The sequence below is a fragment of the Carcharhinus amblyrhynchos genome, chromosome 2 (assembly GCF_965287045.1).
Source record: "Carcharhinus amblyrhynchos chromosome 2, sCarAmb.v2.hapA, whole genome shotgun sequence".
Classification (NCBI taxonomy): Eukaryota; Metazoa; Chordata; class Chondrichthyes; order Carcharhiniformes; family Carcharhinidae; genus Carcharhinus; species Carcharhinus amblyrhynchos.
The window spans coordinates 71,589,440-71,607,163 of NC_137325.1; the positions used below are offsets into that span (position 1 = coordinate 71,589,440).

A 17,724-nucleotide genomic window follows, 5' to 3' on the forward strand; every position below is an offset into this window, starting at 1 on the left:
AGTATGCCTAGGGTGACCCCTAATTCAGGGGTCCTTGATTATGCTGGCTGCTTTTCCGAGGCAGCGGGAAGTGTAGACAGTGTCAGTGGGTGGGAGGCTGTTTTGGGTGATGGACTGGATTTTGTTCATGACCCTTCGTAGTTTCTTGTGGTTTTGAACAGATCTGGAGCCGTACCAAACTATGATATAACCAGAAAGAATACTTTCTGTGGTGCATCTGTAAATGTTGGTGCAAGTTGTAGCTGACATTGCCAAATTTCCTTTAGTCTTATGTGAAAGTATAGCCGTTGATGCTTATAGTGTCTTAACTATAGTGTCAGCATGGAGGGATCAGGACAGGTTGTTCGTGGACTGGACGTCTGAAAACGTGAAGTTCTCGACCATTTCAACTTCTCCCTATTGTTGTAGGTAAGGGCAAATCCTCCACTATGCTTCCTGAAGTTGATAACTATCTCCTTTGTTTTGTTGATATTGAGAGACAAATTATTCTCTTCCCATCGAAATGAATGCTAACATTGCATTTGTCTTGCTAACTACCAACTCGACCTGCACGTTAACCTGAAGAGAATCCTGAACTAGGACTTCCAAGTTCCTTTGCGCTTCTGATTTCTCTCCCCATTTAGAAAATAGTCTACAGCTCTATTCTTCCTACCAAAGCGCATAACCTCACACTTTCTCACTCTATATTCCATCTGCCACTTTGCCCTCTCCCCTAATCTGTCCTAGTCCTTATGCAGCCATTCTCCTTCCTCAATATGACCTGCCCCTCCACCTATCTTTGTATCATCTGCAAACTCAGCCATAAGGCCCTCTGTTCCTGCATCAAAATCATTGATGTATAAAGTGAAAAGTTGTAGTCTTATCACTGACCCCTGCGGAACTCCAAGTCACCAACTGCCATCCTATAAAGGACCCCTTTATCCCCACTCTCTGCCTTTTGTCAGTCAGCCAAACTTCTATCCATGCTAGCACCTTACCTCTAACACCATGGGCCTTATCTTATTCAGCAGCCTCTTGTGCGGCATCTTGTCAAGAATTTCTGGAAATCCAAATAGATAATATCCATTGGCTCTCTTTTGTCTAACCTGCTTGGTACCTCTTCAAAAAGTTCTAATAGATTTGTCAGCTATGACCTCCCCTTGACAAAACCATGCTGACTTCACCCTGTTTTACCATGCACTTTCAAGTATTCCAAAATATTATCCTTAATAATGGGCTCTAAAATCTTACCCATGACTGAGGTCAGGCTAACAGGCCCGTACTTTCCCATCTTTTGCTTCCCTCTCTCCCTTAAACAGGAGTGTTACATTCGTGATTTTCCAATCCTCTGGCACTGTCCCTGACTCCAGTGATTCCTGAAAGATCACCGCTAATGCCTCCACAATCTTTTCAGCTGTCTCCTTCATAGAATCCCTACAGTTCAGAATGAGGCCATTCAGCCCATTGAGTTTGCACCAACCGCAATCCCATCCATACCCAATCTTCATAACCCTATGTATTTACCCTTTTAATCCCCTGATGCTGAGGGGCAACTTAGCTTGGCAAATCCACCTAACCTGCACATCTTTGGACTGTGGGAGGAAACCAGAGCACTCAGAGGAAACCAAACACATGGAGAATGTGCAAACTCCACACAGACAGTCAACCCGAGGACAGAATTGAACTCATGTTCCTGACACTGCAGTAATGCTAACCATTGTGCCACGCCTAGAACTCTGGAGTGTAGTCCATCTGGTCCAGATGATTAATCCACCTTCAGACCTTTCAGCTTCCCTAGCATCTTCTCCTTTGTAATGACCACCACACTCACCTTTGCCCCAGACTCTCTTGAATGGTTTGGTGTGTTACTGGTGTCTTCCACTGTGAAGACTTGCGCAAAGCACCTATTTTGTTCTTCCACAATTTCTTTGTTCCCCATTGTTACTACTTTATTGTAATTTTCTAATGGTCCAATGTCAACTTTTGTCTCTCTTTTACCCTTTATATAACTAAAACTCTTGCAATCATCTGTTATATTACTGGCAAATTTACCCTCATACTTCATCATCTCCCCTCTTATTGCTTTTTTACTTGTCCTCTGTTGATTTTTTTCCCAATCTTCAGGCTTCCCACTAATTTTCGCCACATTGTACGCTTTTACTTTTGTTTTTGTGTTGTCCCTGATTTAACTTGTCAACCATGGTTGCCTCAACCTCCCCTTAGTATGCTGCTTCTTTCCTGGGATGAAATTCTGCTGTGTCTCCCGAATTATTTGCAGAAACTACGCCTGCCATTGCTGCTTCACCGTCTTTCCTGCTAGGCTCCTCTTCCAATAATCTCTGGTCAGCTCCTCTTTCATGCCTCTGTCGTTACCTTTACTCAATTGTAATACTGTTACATCTGATTCCACCTTCGTCCTTTCAAACTGCAGGGTGAATTCTATAGTATTATGGTCACTGCCTCCTAAGGGTTCACTCACCTGAAGTTCCCTTTTCAAGTCTGCCTCATTATACATTACCAAATCCAGAATTGCCTTTTCTCTGGTGGGTTCCACCATAAACTGCTTCAAAAAGCCATCCTATAAACATTCCATGAATTCCTTTTCTTGGGATCCACCACCAACCTGATTTTTCCAGTCCACCTGCACATTAAAGTCCCCCATGATCACTGTAACCTTGCCTTCCTTACACATCCTTTGTACTTCCTAGTGTATTTTGTGCCCCACATACTGACCACTGCTTGGAGGCCTGAAATATAACTCCCATCAAGGTCTTTTTACCTTTGCAGTTTCTCAACTCTACACACACAGTTTTCACATCTTCTGCCCCTATATTGCTTCTTGCTATTGATTTCTTACTAACAAGGCAACCCTACCCCCTCTGCCCACCTGCCTGTCTTTTCAATGGGATGTATATCCTTGAATATTTAGCTCTCAGCCATGATCTCCTTGCAGCAATGTCTCTGTATTGCCCACAAATTCGTACCCACCAATTTCAATCTGCACTCCAAGCTCATGTACCTTATTTCATATATTGCACACAAACACAATACCCTCAGTCCTGCATTAACTGTCCCCATTCTCAGAGTCTGCTGTGCCTGAAGTTAGATTCCTCACCCTTTCCAAACTCCAAATACAGGGACTATATTAACATCACAGAGTTCCTCAAGACCAGGCATCTTGGCTGTTGCAATGAGTTCAGATTTATGCATGCATAGTCCTTGGGCTGAACTGTAGAATTTGTACGATCACAAAGAGGAACTGCTGCAGCCCTGCACATATGTATAATCCAGCATCATGCAACTGGTTTGCAGATCTGACAGCATCATGCCAGTCTGCTATCATGTGGTACGTGAGTGAAGACTGAAATTGGCTCCCATCGATATTTAAATATATTATTAACAAGTCTTTTAAGCTTGTTTGGAAGCCAACTGACTAGAATAAAACATTGCCCACAACATAATGTAGCGGGTGTGTGGGAAACTTAGTTGATAGGAAGTATGTTTTCTCACATGCACAGTTGAAAAAGTGAATGTAAAGACTGTAAGTGGGACTCTGGCTGACTATATAAAAAAAAAGTCTGCTGCTGTAGTTATGAAGCTTAGCTGGTGTTGAAAATTTGTACCAATATCAGGGGGAGATTCTCCCATTCTGCTGTGCTGGTTTTGTAGTGGGACGGGTGACTCAGGTGGAGGCTGTTTTGCTGTCTCCCCACAGAGTGCCACAGCCTCCATGTGTCTCTGGCAGCTGGATTGAGCTGGCCAGTGATTGGGAGGCTGGCAATGCGGGGTTACTGCACATGTGCCAATCTCGTTGTTGACAGATCAGCGCGTGTGCAGTGGCCCACTCAGCGCTGTGCTGCCGGCCCCTCCAGTGGGCATAGGCCCGGCCCCTGATTTTTCGCGAAATTCACGCTAGTGCATTCTGTAGTGCACAGTGTGGGAGATTTGAAAATCCCGCTTGGAAAAAAAAAGCATGATTTACTCCTTTATTTATGCGAATTTGACACTTAGAAATTCTTTTGGAGAGAATTCTCCTCCACCCGCACCCCCCCACCCGCCCCTATGAGGTCTTTTCCTTATGGAAGTGGGTAAGAAGCAAGAACACTTATTAACGTATAACTATTTGTGCTGTAATTAGAGTCTGATCTTGGAATTATTCATTCTGCTGGAGGCACCTCTTCTGGCGAGGGAGAGAAGGAGGAGGCCAGCTAGCTGGAGTCAGATGGGCCATAAGGGCAAGAAGGTGTGAATCATGCTGAACCTGGGGCTACAAAAGGAAGACAGCAGCAGCAGCAGCAGAAGGACATTGAGTGAACTTTACTGGAAAAGGTTCAATGATCCCAAGGCTGCCTACCGTTCTAATGTGCCTTCAATGAATTGCAGCATGTCATCATTAGAAAGGAAGTGCATCATGTGACCCAGTCTTAGTTTCACTTTGGCCAGTGAGCAGACACAGCGCACACAGCACTGCTGCTGATATCTTCAAGTTTTCTATCCATGTATTCATGTTCCCCTGTGCCTAATCCAAATAATTTAACCCACAATATTTTTACTCAATCCCTTACAAGTGATTGATGCCTCTGTATCATTAAAAACATGATGCTAACTTTTGTTCCAATCTCCGTCCAGGCCACTTTTGTCTGGCTGGGAGATGGCCTCTTCCCTTCAATGGGCTTGACGACTTCTTGCCTATCACTTACAACATGGAGGAGAACTCACAGAAAGCCATTGTCAAACCTTGGCATTGTCTGAGTCTGGGTCCCTCACCTGCTTGTGGCTCCAATCCCTTGGCCATCTGCACAGAGACAAAGAGAACTAAAGGGCTGATTTTGAATATCTCCCTGAACACTTGCTATTTATCAGGGAATGAATGGGTCAGCTGCATTCAAATGTCCTTTCTTCCCTGACAAATGTCCTGACAGTTAGTCATCCACATTTAAAACTAAGTTCTAATTCAATGGGATTTGTATTCTTCAGCACAAATATGAGTGGCCATTATTGACTTCCAGTTCACATCCTGCCTCTCTGTCCTAGATGTCCAACTTTCCAATCACCAGTTGGGGGACCTGCACATCCATCCTGCATGTCATTGGCTGGCTTCCCACCGGGTAGCTGTTAATTGGCTGTTACGCTTATTATCCGACCATTTCCAAAAGCAGGGCAGAAACTGGTGATCTGTGTACTTGCAAGTCAGGCTCTTGCCCACCACTGAGCGATGTTAAGTTCAGCCACTTGTTTTACCAAACTCTCATGATCCAGGCTGTTGGCCCTGATGCTTTTCTTGAGCTTGTTAGGATCATTGTTGGAGCTCACAGATGGACAGTGAGAGTGGGTTTGAATGTGAAAGCTCAGGACAGTATAGTTGTAATAGCAAACCAGTCATTGATAATACATTTGGCTTCTATTCATCTTAAACTATATACTGACTGTAGTTTCACTGAAAACGTGATGCTGTGAGCAAGTTGAGTTTAAACGAGAAGAGACAATCTAGGTAAAATAGTAATATAGGATGCGAATCTGCATGATATCATGTAACTGCTATTTTTATAAATGTTTACCTGATACCGTCTGTGATTTATGATGTTTCTTAGCACTGTTATATGAGCAGAAGAATATTTAAATGTTAATACAAGATTCTGTTGAAGCATTTGTGAAAAGATAATCACACACTAAACATAGATTGCACTTTTTTTAAAAATTAAAATGTTCTTTCCCTCTCCTCCAGGAACTTGACCAGATCATCAGTCAGATGATGCATGTGGCTGAATATCTTCAATGGGATGTGACTGAACTTAAGCCAGTATGTAGTTTCAACTCTCACTCACTTGGTGGTGCTGTAAGAACACTGGTTTACTGGTTTTGGCGATGTTAAAAACATAAGGATCAATAATTGAAGGGCTTTCATTTCCAAAAGGACACTGTTTTTGTGAAATTAAGTTTTTTTTTTAAGACAAAGCACTGTTTGTTGTCCTTGTAGATGTTACTGGTCCTTGACATTGAGGTCTAAAGTCCTGAATACTAATCTTAAGTAATGAGTGCTCAGGCATGAAGTTGGATCAAAATATTCAGTAACTTGCTCAGACAAGCTGAGACTCTGAGCAATCCAATGTCCCTGAGGAATAGTTAATGACATATTGATACTTGATGAGCCAGACATTCTATCGGCAGAAGTATAGCTTTTCATCAGAAGCATTGGTGAGATATTTTTAGGAATGAAATATACCACAATCTGGAAAAAGAGTTTTACAGTAATACTGTAATAAACCCAATTGACGTCATGGTTCTTAATCAGATGTAGTCATCCGTTAAGAACTAGAGGCATGATTGCTTGATACAGTCACAAAAAACAGTTCTCAATGCAGTGACCTTTAAGACCACCTTTCCAACTCCACCCCCTACACACACATGCAAAATGCAGCGCATAAATCAGAAACAATAACCAGTAATAGAATGATTTCAGAGCAGTAATCTCAGGGTTCAGATTACAGTTGTAACACATCTGCTTTTCTATTTCATAATGTCATTTGATCTCCCTCAGTTAAATTGTTGTAATTATTACCAGTCATCTGTACTACTCTATGTAATTAGCAGAAATATAAATAATTCTGTCTATTGAGGTACTTGATCCTGTTCCAATGAAGAATGGATCCATTGTTGTGATAGCAGCAAGATTGTTATGTCATTGATGTCTTTAGGTCATTAAGTAACAACAATATAATGTGAATAAATTGGGGCTCATTCATTGTTGGTGTGGTAAGTTGCTGATATCACCAGAAAAAAAAACCATTACATTACACCACTATACTTTGTCACTAGTAACTTTTGGTCAGTATTTTGATCCTATTTCTAGTTTCATCTCTGCCACATTCTGACTAAAGAGATGGCAACGAATTGACACCCAGATCTTACCAGTGCCACTTCTGAAATAGTTTAATTATCCAAGAATGATCTGAGCTACTTTAGAGTCTTTTTTTTGACTGTCATTATCCCCGCAGCCAAACAGTTACCATAAATTGCAGCATGTAAATTGACCTTTGAAACATCCAAACATCCTTCCAACATGTGGGGGTTGAATTGGATGTCAAGTATGAAATACGAACTGCTGGTTTAAGTTGTCACCTTATTGGAGATGCAAGAAGAATAACAACTTTAATTCATGGTAAATTCAACATGGAATCATAGAACCCCTACAGTGCAGAGGAGGCCATTCAGCCCATTGTGTCTGCACCAACTCTCCGACAGAGCCTCATACTCAGGCCCATCCCCACCCTATCTCCGCCACCCAACATATTTACCCCACTAATCTCCCGAACCAGCACATCTTGAGGCACCAAAGGGCAATTTAGCATGCACATATTTGGACTGTGGGAGGAAATGGGAGCACCCGGGGTAAACTCACACAGACACAAAGAACAAAGAACAACCCAGCACGGGAAACAGGCCTTTCGGCCCAACGAGCCCGCGCCGCCGCATCACCCTACACCTATTCTACCCTGCATGTCTACGAATGGGACCCTACTCAGTCAGATTCAGGGAAGAAATAGTGTCAATTTAGTAGAAACCGATTAGCCTAAGAGCACATCTTTGGGGTGTGGGAGGAAACCGGAGCGCCCGGAGGAAACCCACGCAACCACAGGGAGAATGCGCAAACTCCCACAGACACAGGCCCAAATCCATGTATCTGCACAGCTAGCAGTGCTAGTCACCGAGCTGTTGTGGCGCCCGTCTATCGGTCCAGGATCAAGCACACACACCGACATGAAGTACTAGGCCACTCCTGGACTTCCAAGAGCAGCCCACGCACGACCCGCCGTGTGCATGCCCCTCGCTTGACACGAGGTGGACCTCCACCTGTGGAATAAAGACAAAAAATATTAATCATACAGCCTGCCCTTCCGGTGTCTCCCGAGGTTTAACCCTAATTTAGTAGCCCATACCATATCCCCCCATTCTCGTTTCACTCATGTGCCTATCTAACTGCATCTTAAACGAGTCCAACGTTCCTGCCTCCACCACCCTACTCGGTAGCGCATTCCAGACCCCCACAACTCTCTGCGTAAAGAACCTTCTTCTTACCTCCAAATTATACCTCCCCCCCCCCCCCCCTCACCCTTAAGTGATGACCTCTCGTGTTCGTACCCAATCTAGGGAGCAGTCTCTCACTATTAACTCTATCTATTCCCTTCAGTATCTTATATACCTCTATCATGTCCCCTCTCAATGTCCGTCTTTCCAAGGAGAATAACCCCAGTCTCTTCAATCTCTCCTCGTAACCCAGTCCCCCCATGCCAGGCAACATCCTGGTAAACCTCCTCTGCACCCTTTCCAGAGACTCCACGTCCTTCCGGTAGTAAGGTGACCAGAACTGGACGCAGTACTCCAAATGCGGTCTAACCAACGTTCTGTATAACTGAAGCATTAGACGGCAGCTTTTATACTCTAAGCCCCTTCCTATAAAGGCTAACATCCCATAAGCCTTCCTAACAACGTTCTCCACTTGTGACGCAACCTTCATGGATTTGTGAACCTGCACTCCCAGGTCCCTCTGTACGTCTATACTCCTAATCGGCCTACCTTTTATCACATAGCTCCTCTCTGCATTATTCCGTCCAAAATGCATCACCTCGCATTTGTCAGGATTAAATGCCATCTGCCACCTATCCGCCCACTGCACCAACCTATCTATATCCTGTTGTATCACCTGACAATCCAGTTCCGTACCCGCCAACCCTGCCATCTTGGTGTCATCAGCAAACTTGCTGATCACACCACCTACGCCCTCTTCTAAGTCATTTATGTAGACTACAAAGAGGAGAGGTCCCAGTACCGAGCCCTGCGGCACACCACTGGTCACTGGCCTCCAGCCCGACAAGGTACCCTCCACAACTACCCTCTGTCTCCTATTTCCCAGCCAGTTCTCAATCCACCTAGCTACCTGGCCTCGTATCCCATGCGCCTTAACCTTTTCTACCAGCCTACCGTGAGGGACTTTGTCAAACTTTGACACAGGGAGAACGTGCAAACTTCACACACACAGTCACTCAAGGTCGGAATCGAACCATGCTCTCTGGCACTGAGGCAATATTGCTAATCATTGCTCATGCCTCCCTACTTGCTATACCTGCTCTACTAGCCTTTTATGATTCATGCACTAAAATAGCCAGATCCCTCTGCATCTCAGAGCTTTGTAATCTCTCACCATTTAGAGAATATGTTTTTGTTTTGCTTCTTGTCAAATGGTACTTTTACATTTTCTCACATTAAGCTCCAGATCTTTGCTCATTCACTTAAACTAGCTTTATCTTTTTGCAGCCTCCTGATGTCCTCTACACAACTTACTTTCCTACCGATCTTTGTGTGATCAGTAAATTTGGTAACCGTCCCTTCAAACCTTTCATCCAAGTCACTTTTATAAATTGTAAGCAATTGATCCCTGTGGCACACCACTCATTATGTGCTGCCTTCCTGAAAAAGGCCAATTTGTGCTTACTCTCTGTTTCCTGTTAGCCAATCTTTCCATGTCAGAATGTTAGCCCCTATAACATGAGCTTTTATTTTCCACAATAACTTTTCATGTTGCACTTTATTAAATGCCTTCTCAAAATCTAAGTACAGTGAATACCCCAGCTCCCTATTATCTACAGCACATGTTACTTTCTCAAGGAATATCAGTAGGTTGGTTAAGCATGATTCCCCTTTCATAAAACCATGTTGACTCTGCCTGCTCACCTTGAGTTTACCCAAGTGCCCAGCAATAACTTCTTATTAGTTTCTAATATATTCCCTACCACAGATGTTAAGCTAACTAAACTGTAACTTCCCACTTTCTGTCTCTCTTTTTGAATAATGGACTTGCATTTACAATCTTCCATTCTAATAGGACTCTCCTATTTGTAAAATTAAAATCCATCAACTACCTCACTACACACTTCAGGACCCATGCTGTTGTTAGCCCACAGATCCAATGATTTACCAAGTACCACTTTTCTGGTGACTAACTTTCCTGTGTTCCTGTCTCCTTCCGTTTCCTGGTTTATAACCGCTCCTATGATGTTACTTGTATCCTCAATAGTGAAAACTGATTCAAAATACCTGTTCAATTAATCTGCCATCTCCTTGTTCCCATTACCAATTCTCTAGAACGCTCACTTTTTTTAAAACTCTTACTATGTTTTCTCATACTCCCTCATTTCTCTCAAACTCTCATTTTTCCTTCCTTATTAATCTTTTAATCATTATTTGCTGTTCTTTCATTCAGTCCATTCTTCTGACCTGCCACCTGTGTTTGTTTGCACAATTATATGCCTGTTCTTTAAGTTTGGTACTATCTTTAACCTTTCTAATTCACCATGGACATTGGGCCCATGGACATTTTTGTACTCGGATCTGTTCTGTGCACTCTGAAATATCCTGTATCCTTCAATATTCAGGTCCTAATCCATGTTGTTCTGCAACCATGTCTCTGTAATTGGCTATGAAACTGTACTTATGAGTACTTTGAGGTTCTGCTTCTTGATTCAATGCCTCAGTCGTCATATTGACTATACAGGACTTTCTTCTTTGTCCTGCCTATGTCATTAGTACACACACAGATCATAACAACTGGATCTTCCACCTCCCACAGCAAGTTGCTCTTCAGTCCCAAGCCCTGGCCCCAGTCAGGCCATACAGCAATCTGGACCCACGTTCTTTGCTGCAGAGAACAGTGTCAATCCCTCTGAATATACTATCCCTCACTAATACTACATTTATTTTGCTTCCCTCACTTGAGGGAATGTTGAGGGGGGAGCGGTGTGAAGTTTGGCCCTAGTCTCTGACCTGCTCTTGTGGCCACAGTATTTGTATGGTTAGTCCAGTTCCATTTCTGGTCAATGGAATGTCAAGGGGCAATGGTTAGATTCTCTCTTGTTGAAGATGGTCATTGTGTGGCGCGAATGTTACTTGCCACTTATCAGCTTAAGTCTCGGAATTGTCCAGGTCTTACTGCATTTGTACATGGACTGCTTCAGCATCTGAGAAGTCGTAAATGGTTCTGAACATTGTGCAGTCATCAACAAACATCCCTACTTCTGACTTTATATGAAGGAAGAAATTTGATGAAGCAGTTGAAAATGGTTGGGCCTAGGACACTACCCTGAGGGACTCCTACAGTGGTGTCCTGAAACTGAGATAATTGACCTCCAACTATCTTCCTTTGCGCCAGATATGACACCGAATAGGGGGTAGCTTTCCCCTGATTCCTAATAACTTCAGTTTTGCTGGTGCTCTTTGATTCTGTACTCAGTCAAATGCTGCCTTGATTTCAGGGGCAGTCAATCTCAATCTCAAATACCCCCTGGAGTTCATCTGTGGCAGGTGGTTAAGGAATCAACATTTTTATCCATGTTTGAATCAAGGCTGCAATGAGGTCAGGAGCTGAGTGGCCCTGGTGAAACCCAAACTGACATCAGTAGCAGGTTATTGTTGAACAGCTGCTGCTTGATAGCACTGGTGATGATCCCTTCCATCACTTTAGTAATGATCAAGAGTAGAGTGAAGGGGTAGTAATTGGCTGGGTTGAATTTGTTCTGCTTTTAGTGCGCATGACATACCTGGGCAGTTTTCTACATTGCCGGGTAGATGCCAGTGTTGTAGCTGTACTGGAACACTTGACTAGGGTTGAAGCTATTCAGGAGCACACTTCTCCAGTACTATTGCCAGAATGTTATCAGGGCCCATTGCCTTTGCAGTATTCGGTATTCAACCTTTTCTTGATATAATGTGGAGTGAATCAAATTGGCTGGAATCTGGCACCTGAGGTGTTGGGGACCACTGGAGGAGGTCAAGATGAATCATCCACTCGGCACATCTGGCTGAAGATTGTTGCAAATGCTGCAGCCTTTTCTTTTGCCCTGATGTGCTGGGCTTCCCTATCATTGAGGATGAAGATTTTAGTGGAGCCTCTTCCTCAGTAACTTGTTTAATTGTCTACCACCATTCATGGCTGGATGTGGAAAGACTGCAGAGCTTAGATCTGATCTGTTGGTTGTGGCATCTCCGGGTTCTGTCTGGTATTTACAGCTTATTCTGTTTGGCAAGGAGTATTCCTGTTTTGCAGCTTCACCAGGTTGACACCTCATTTTCAGGAATGCCTTGTTTTGCTCCTGTCATGTCCTCCTGCATGCTTCACTGAACCAGGGTTGATTCCCATGGCTTGATTGTAATGGTCAAGTGGGGGATAAGCTGGACCATGAAGTTACAGATTGTGGTTAAGTGCAATTCTGCTGCTGCTGGCCCTACAGCACCTCATGGATGCCTAGCCTTCAGTTGCTTGAACAGTTCAAAGCCTATCCCATTTAGCATAGTGGTGATGCCACATAACACACTAGATGGCATCTTTAGTGTGAAAATGGGACTTTGTCTCCACGAAGATTATGTGGTGGTCATCCCGATATTGTCATGTACAGGTGCATTTGCCGCAGGCAGGTTAGTGAGGTTGTTTTCTGCCCCTTGTATGTTTTTCACTCTTGTTGATTCCTTAGCCATCTGCCACAGATGAAGCCCAGCAGATATGTCCTTTTGGTCTTAGCTAGCTTGGTCTGTGGTGGTGCTACCGAGCATCCTCAGTGCTTCCTCCAAGGAATGTTCAACATGGCAAATACTGATTCATCAGCTATGGGGAGGTGTTAAGTGGTAATCAGCAGGAAGTACGTTTGCCCATATTTGACATGATGGCATGAGACTTCATGATGTCCAGAGTCAATGTTTAAGACTCCTAGAACATTTTCCTCCCAACTATATACCACTGTGCACCAGGGATGGTGGTTGTGGTGTATAGGTCAGGTATAGTTCCATGAGTATGACTACATCTGGCTGTTACTGGGCTAATCTGTGAGACAACTTTCCCAGTCTTGGGACAAACCCCCAGATGTTAGTTTGAACTTTGCAGGGTCGACAAGGCTGCATTTGCCACTGTCTCTGCTGCCTAGGTCAACAGTGGAAGGTCCGCCCAACTTCACCCTTTGTAGTGGTTTGATACAACTGAGTGGCTTTCGAGGCCATTTTGGAATGCACAGGCAGACCAGACCAGATGGGGGCAGCAGATTTCCTTCCCTCAAGGACATTTGTTAACCAGATATGTTCTGACAATGGTTTCATGGTCATCATTAATTTTTTTAATGCCAAGTGTTTATTAAATTCAAATTCCAACATCTCCCGTGATGGCATTCAAACCCAGGACTTCAGAGTATTGCCCTGGATCTGTGCATTACTAGTCCAGTAAGAATATCACTATACTACCACCTCCTGATTTCCCAAGCACTTTAAATTATAATTGTGTAGGAAACCAGAAGTTGGGAACAGCATGCCACTGACAAAATTCTGCCCAATGAAGCGAGACCTGGACAACATTTAGAATTTGGCTGAAAAGTGGCAAGTAATATTCATGCCCCACTAGTTCCAGGCTTTGGAAAGTCAGAAGCTGCATGGGCTATAGATTGCCAGCCTACGACTTGCTCTTGTAGCCACAATATGGCCGATTACGTTAACTTTCTTGCCAATAATAGCCTCCAGGATGTTAATGGTGGCAAATTTCACAAACGTAATGACAGTGAATTCTAAGGGGATGTAGTTAGTCCTTCTCCAGTTGGAGATTGTCACTGCCTGGAACTCCCAAACAGGTAGCCTCTGTCACCTCGATTGACAAAGACGGCAGATACATGAAAACACCACCACCTCCAAAGTGCCCTCCAGTTCACATTCTGTCCTGACTTTGCAATATACTGCCGCTGTTCCTTCATCACCATTGACATCCATCATTATGAAGTGCTTCAAACGGTTAGTTATGGCACAAATCAATTCCAGTCTCCTGGATTACCTGTTTCCACTACAGTTTGCCTACTGCCGCAATAGGTTCGCAGCAGACGCCATTTTCCTGGCCCTGCACTCAACCCTGGAACACCTAGATAACAAGGACACCTATGTCAGGCTCCTATTTATTGACTACAGCTCAGCCTTCAACACTAATATGCCCATGAAACTCACTCCAAACTCCGTGGCCTGGGCCTCACCATCTCCCTCTGCGATTGATTCCTGAACTTCCTAACTCTGAGACCACAATCAGTTAGGATAGGCAACAACACCTCCTCCACAATAATCCTCAGCACTGGTGCCCCACAAGGCTGTGTTCTCAGTCCCTGACTATACTCCTTGTACACCCATGACTGTGCGGCCATATTCCCCTCCAATTCGATTTTCAAGTTTGCTGATGACACCACTGTTTTGGGTCGGATCTCACAATGATGAGACAGAGTACAGGAATGAGATAGAGAATCTGGTGAACTGGTGCAGCAACAATAATCTCTCCTTCAACGTCAACAAAACGAAGGAGATTGTCATTGTCATTGCCATTGTTTTCAGGAAGCGTAAAGGAGAACGTGCCCCTGTCTACATCAATGGGGACGAAATTGAAAGGCTCGAGAGCTTCAAGTTTTTAGGTGTCCACATCATCAACAACCTGTCCTGGTATCCCTCCATGCTGACACTATAGCTAAAGCCCACCAATGCCTCTATTTTCTCAAAAGACTGAGGAAATTTCACATGTCAGCTATGACTCTCTCCAACACTTACAGATGCACCATAGAAAGCATTCTTTTTGGTTGTATCACAGATTGGTATAGCTCCTGCTCTGCTCAAATCTGCAAGAAACTACAAAAAGGTCGTGAATGTAGCCCAATCCATCACGCAAGCCAGCCTCCCATCCATTGACTCTGTCTACACTTCTTGCTGCCTCAGTAAAGCAGCCAGCATAATTAAGGATGCCACACACTCCTGATGTTCTCTCTTCCACCTTCTTCCTTTTGCAAAAAGATACAAAAGTCTGAGGTCACGTACCAACCGACTCAAGAACAGCTTCTTCCCTGCTGCTATCAGACTTTGGAATGGACTTACCTTGCATTAAGCTGATTTTTCTCTACACCATAGCTATGACTGTAACACTATATTCTGCACTTTCTTGTTTCCTTCTCTATGAACAGTATGTTTTATCTGTATAGTGCGCAAAAAAAAATACTTTTCACGGCATGTTAATATGTGTGACAATAATAAATCAAATCAAATTAAAATCAAATAACAGCAGTCTGGGGTTACTTTAGGCAAATGAACTGCAGTGGTTCAAGAAGATGGCTCACCACCACCTTCTCTGGGATGATTAGATGGGCAATAAATGTTGGCCACACCAGAGATGCCCACATCCAATGAATAAAAGCAAAACATATCAATTTATATTCTTTGAGAACTAAAACGAAAATATTAAAAATTGAAATATTTTGAGGCAGTTTTTAAAAGTGTGAACACCAAATGCATTCATGTAGAAATTTTTTTTACTAAATTGACTTCAGCTATGCTCTTCCTTAAAATGCTCTTACTATACATGCACACTGCAGAAAATATAACTCGACATTAAGTGAAGAGCTTTTATGAAAATGATTTGAATCTGCTTTACTCTAGTACAATAACTTGACCTCTTTTAATTAGTGTAACTTACCTTAATGATCTAGTGTTGCACTTTGAAACAATTTATGCATAATACATCATTTTAACAGAGCGCAGTGTATGCTGTTTAGATTCATAATCCTAAGAAGATGCACGGAGCAGATTTATGGGGTGCTTTCCCACACAATGGGACTTCCTACTCTGTGGTGATGTAGTTTGTAGAAATCAGTGGCTTCTCCTGAGGGAAAAGCAAGGAAATTTGGAGAGCTGATCACCAGGACATTGACTGTGCAATTTCTAGAGGCTGCTTCATCAGATCTAGGAAGAGGTCTTCAAACCAAAAGATCCATACCAAAGAAATGGAAGAAAATAACTTAGAAAAATAATATATTAAAAAAAACTTTTATATACTATTATTACATTCCTCCTTTAGCTGCATGTTACTAAATATTTCAACCCTAAATTTTATATGTGGCTAGCTTGCAGTTTTTATACTTACTGGTAACTTGCAATGTAAAGTGTACAATTAGCCACAAATTGAAGAACTTGATGTGATTTATTGGCAGGGTCTCAAATTTGACAAATGCATCTCTGGAATTTTTGAGGCACTTGGCCTATGGTATGAAACTGAGGTAAAGCCCCACATAATTGGGGTTTTAAAATCTTTAAAGAACACACAAAAGTAAACACACCCTTTGAAAATTGCATAAATATATGTCAATAAAATTAAACAAAGTGGTGTAATACTATCAAGAATTGCTCATTGTGCAATTTGCATGCGACAATGAAAATGAAATGTAGCTATTTCCCTCATTCAAACGTAAAGGCCAATATCTCTTCAAATTCAGTTAATCAATTGGGAATTAGCTTGAAAATGAAAGACTTTTCTTCATCAGTTTAGGGGACCACGTAACTCAGTGGAATTTTTCTCCTTGTCTCCTGAATCATTTGTCAGCTGTATTAAAATGGTACTAATTTTGATATGGGTAACAGCAACCTGTTCTGGTTAGTGGACAGACTACAGCAAGGAATCGAATGCCAGGGGTGGAAGGTTGAATGCTATCTCCTGGGAGCGGATAGCAGATTTGTGCGACACAAGCACAGGCATGCTTGTAGGGCACATCTTCGCAATCCGAATATATCACCATAGCCTTTAAGCTATGCTCTAAAGTATGCATGGTCTCAGTATCTGACCTGGTGGCAACAAATATGAAATGAATGACCATGTTTTTTCTTCTCCACTGTCTTCCCATTCTGTCACCATGCCTGGTCAGCTGCCAGTTCTTGGGTACATGAACAAATAAAAATGTGACGAGGGAATGAGGAGAAAGCAAGAAGTGTCCAGATTATAGACTGCAAGAGATTGAAGATGAGGTTACATGCACGCATGAGCATTACGTGCAAGATCACCATCACCTTTTGATGATTCAACCTTGCTGTTAGCCAAACCTTCAGTCATGGCCGCTCCAGTAATGGAGAACACTATGCTGTCCATTGAGATGAGGATTCCGATTGATTAGATGCTGCTGCCTTCAGCTTTGTGCCACCTTGTCCTGTCAGAGAAAGGGAAAAGTGTCAGTGAGTTTGGGGAATTGTGTTTGGGTGATGAAGCTATTGTAGGTGAATAACTAACAGCGAGTGCAAACTGAGATGTAGATGTGAGGCATGAAGGAGTGCTAAGTGTGTGAGGATGAGAGAAATCTATGATTGACGCAGATTGTTGGCATCTGAGTGAAGAGATAGGGAAAGTGACGGATTGAACAGTGATTGAGACACATAGTTTCATCCCGAAATATCCAAATCCTTTGTGATGAATTCACCAGTCTTGACCATTCATCTGTGTTCAGTGAAATTCTTGCAGCATATCATTCAGGTCACTGCTGGCATTGATTGTAATGGCTATTGCACCCTCTGTTTTCTCTAAATTTGTCCTGAAGGCCTCCTGGCCACCTAGCTGCAGATAGAAATTTCTCTCTTGTCCATCCCGTATCCTGACGCTATCAGTGCTATATCTGACCACACTGAGGGGCATGTTCTCTGCCATTAGTCAGTGTTTGCTCATCTGCCCAGCACCTACTGCAGCCAGAATGTATCTCCTATTTGAGGTATAAGTGGCTTGAAGTAGTGCTAGCCTCACACATACTTGTGTCCCCTGTTGAGATGTGCAGCCACTTGATAATTTGTTTAGCGTTGGGCTTTATGCATCTATCATATAAATGAGCAGGTGCATGATGTCTATGTGCTGCCTGCATTGAAAGGGATGCACATGGGTTA

The 17,724-nt window shown here is 43.1% G+C and overlaps 1 protein-coding gene across 1 annotated transcript in view; it reads left to right on the top strand.

The window, feature by feature from the left end:
* The window catches only part of dgkb (diacylglycerol kinase, beta), a 677,279-nt gene that overhangs the window by 156,406 nt on the left and 503,149 nt on the right, over positions 1-17,724 (top strand). The window contains exon 7 of the mRNA XM_080216552.1: positions 5,705-5,779. Coding sequence (XP_080072678.1) covers positions 5,705-5,779 — 75 coding nt within the window. The remainder of the gene's footprint in view (positions 1-5,704; positions 5,780-17,724) is intronic.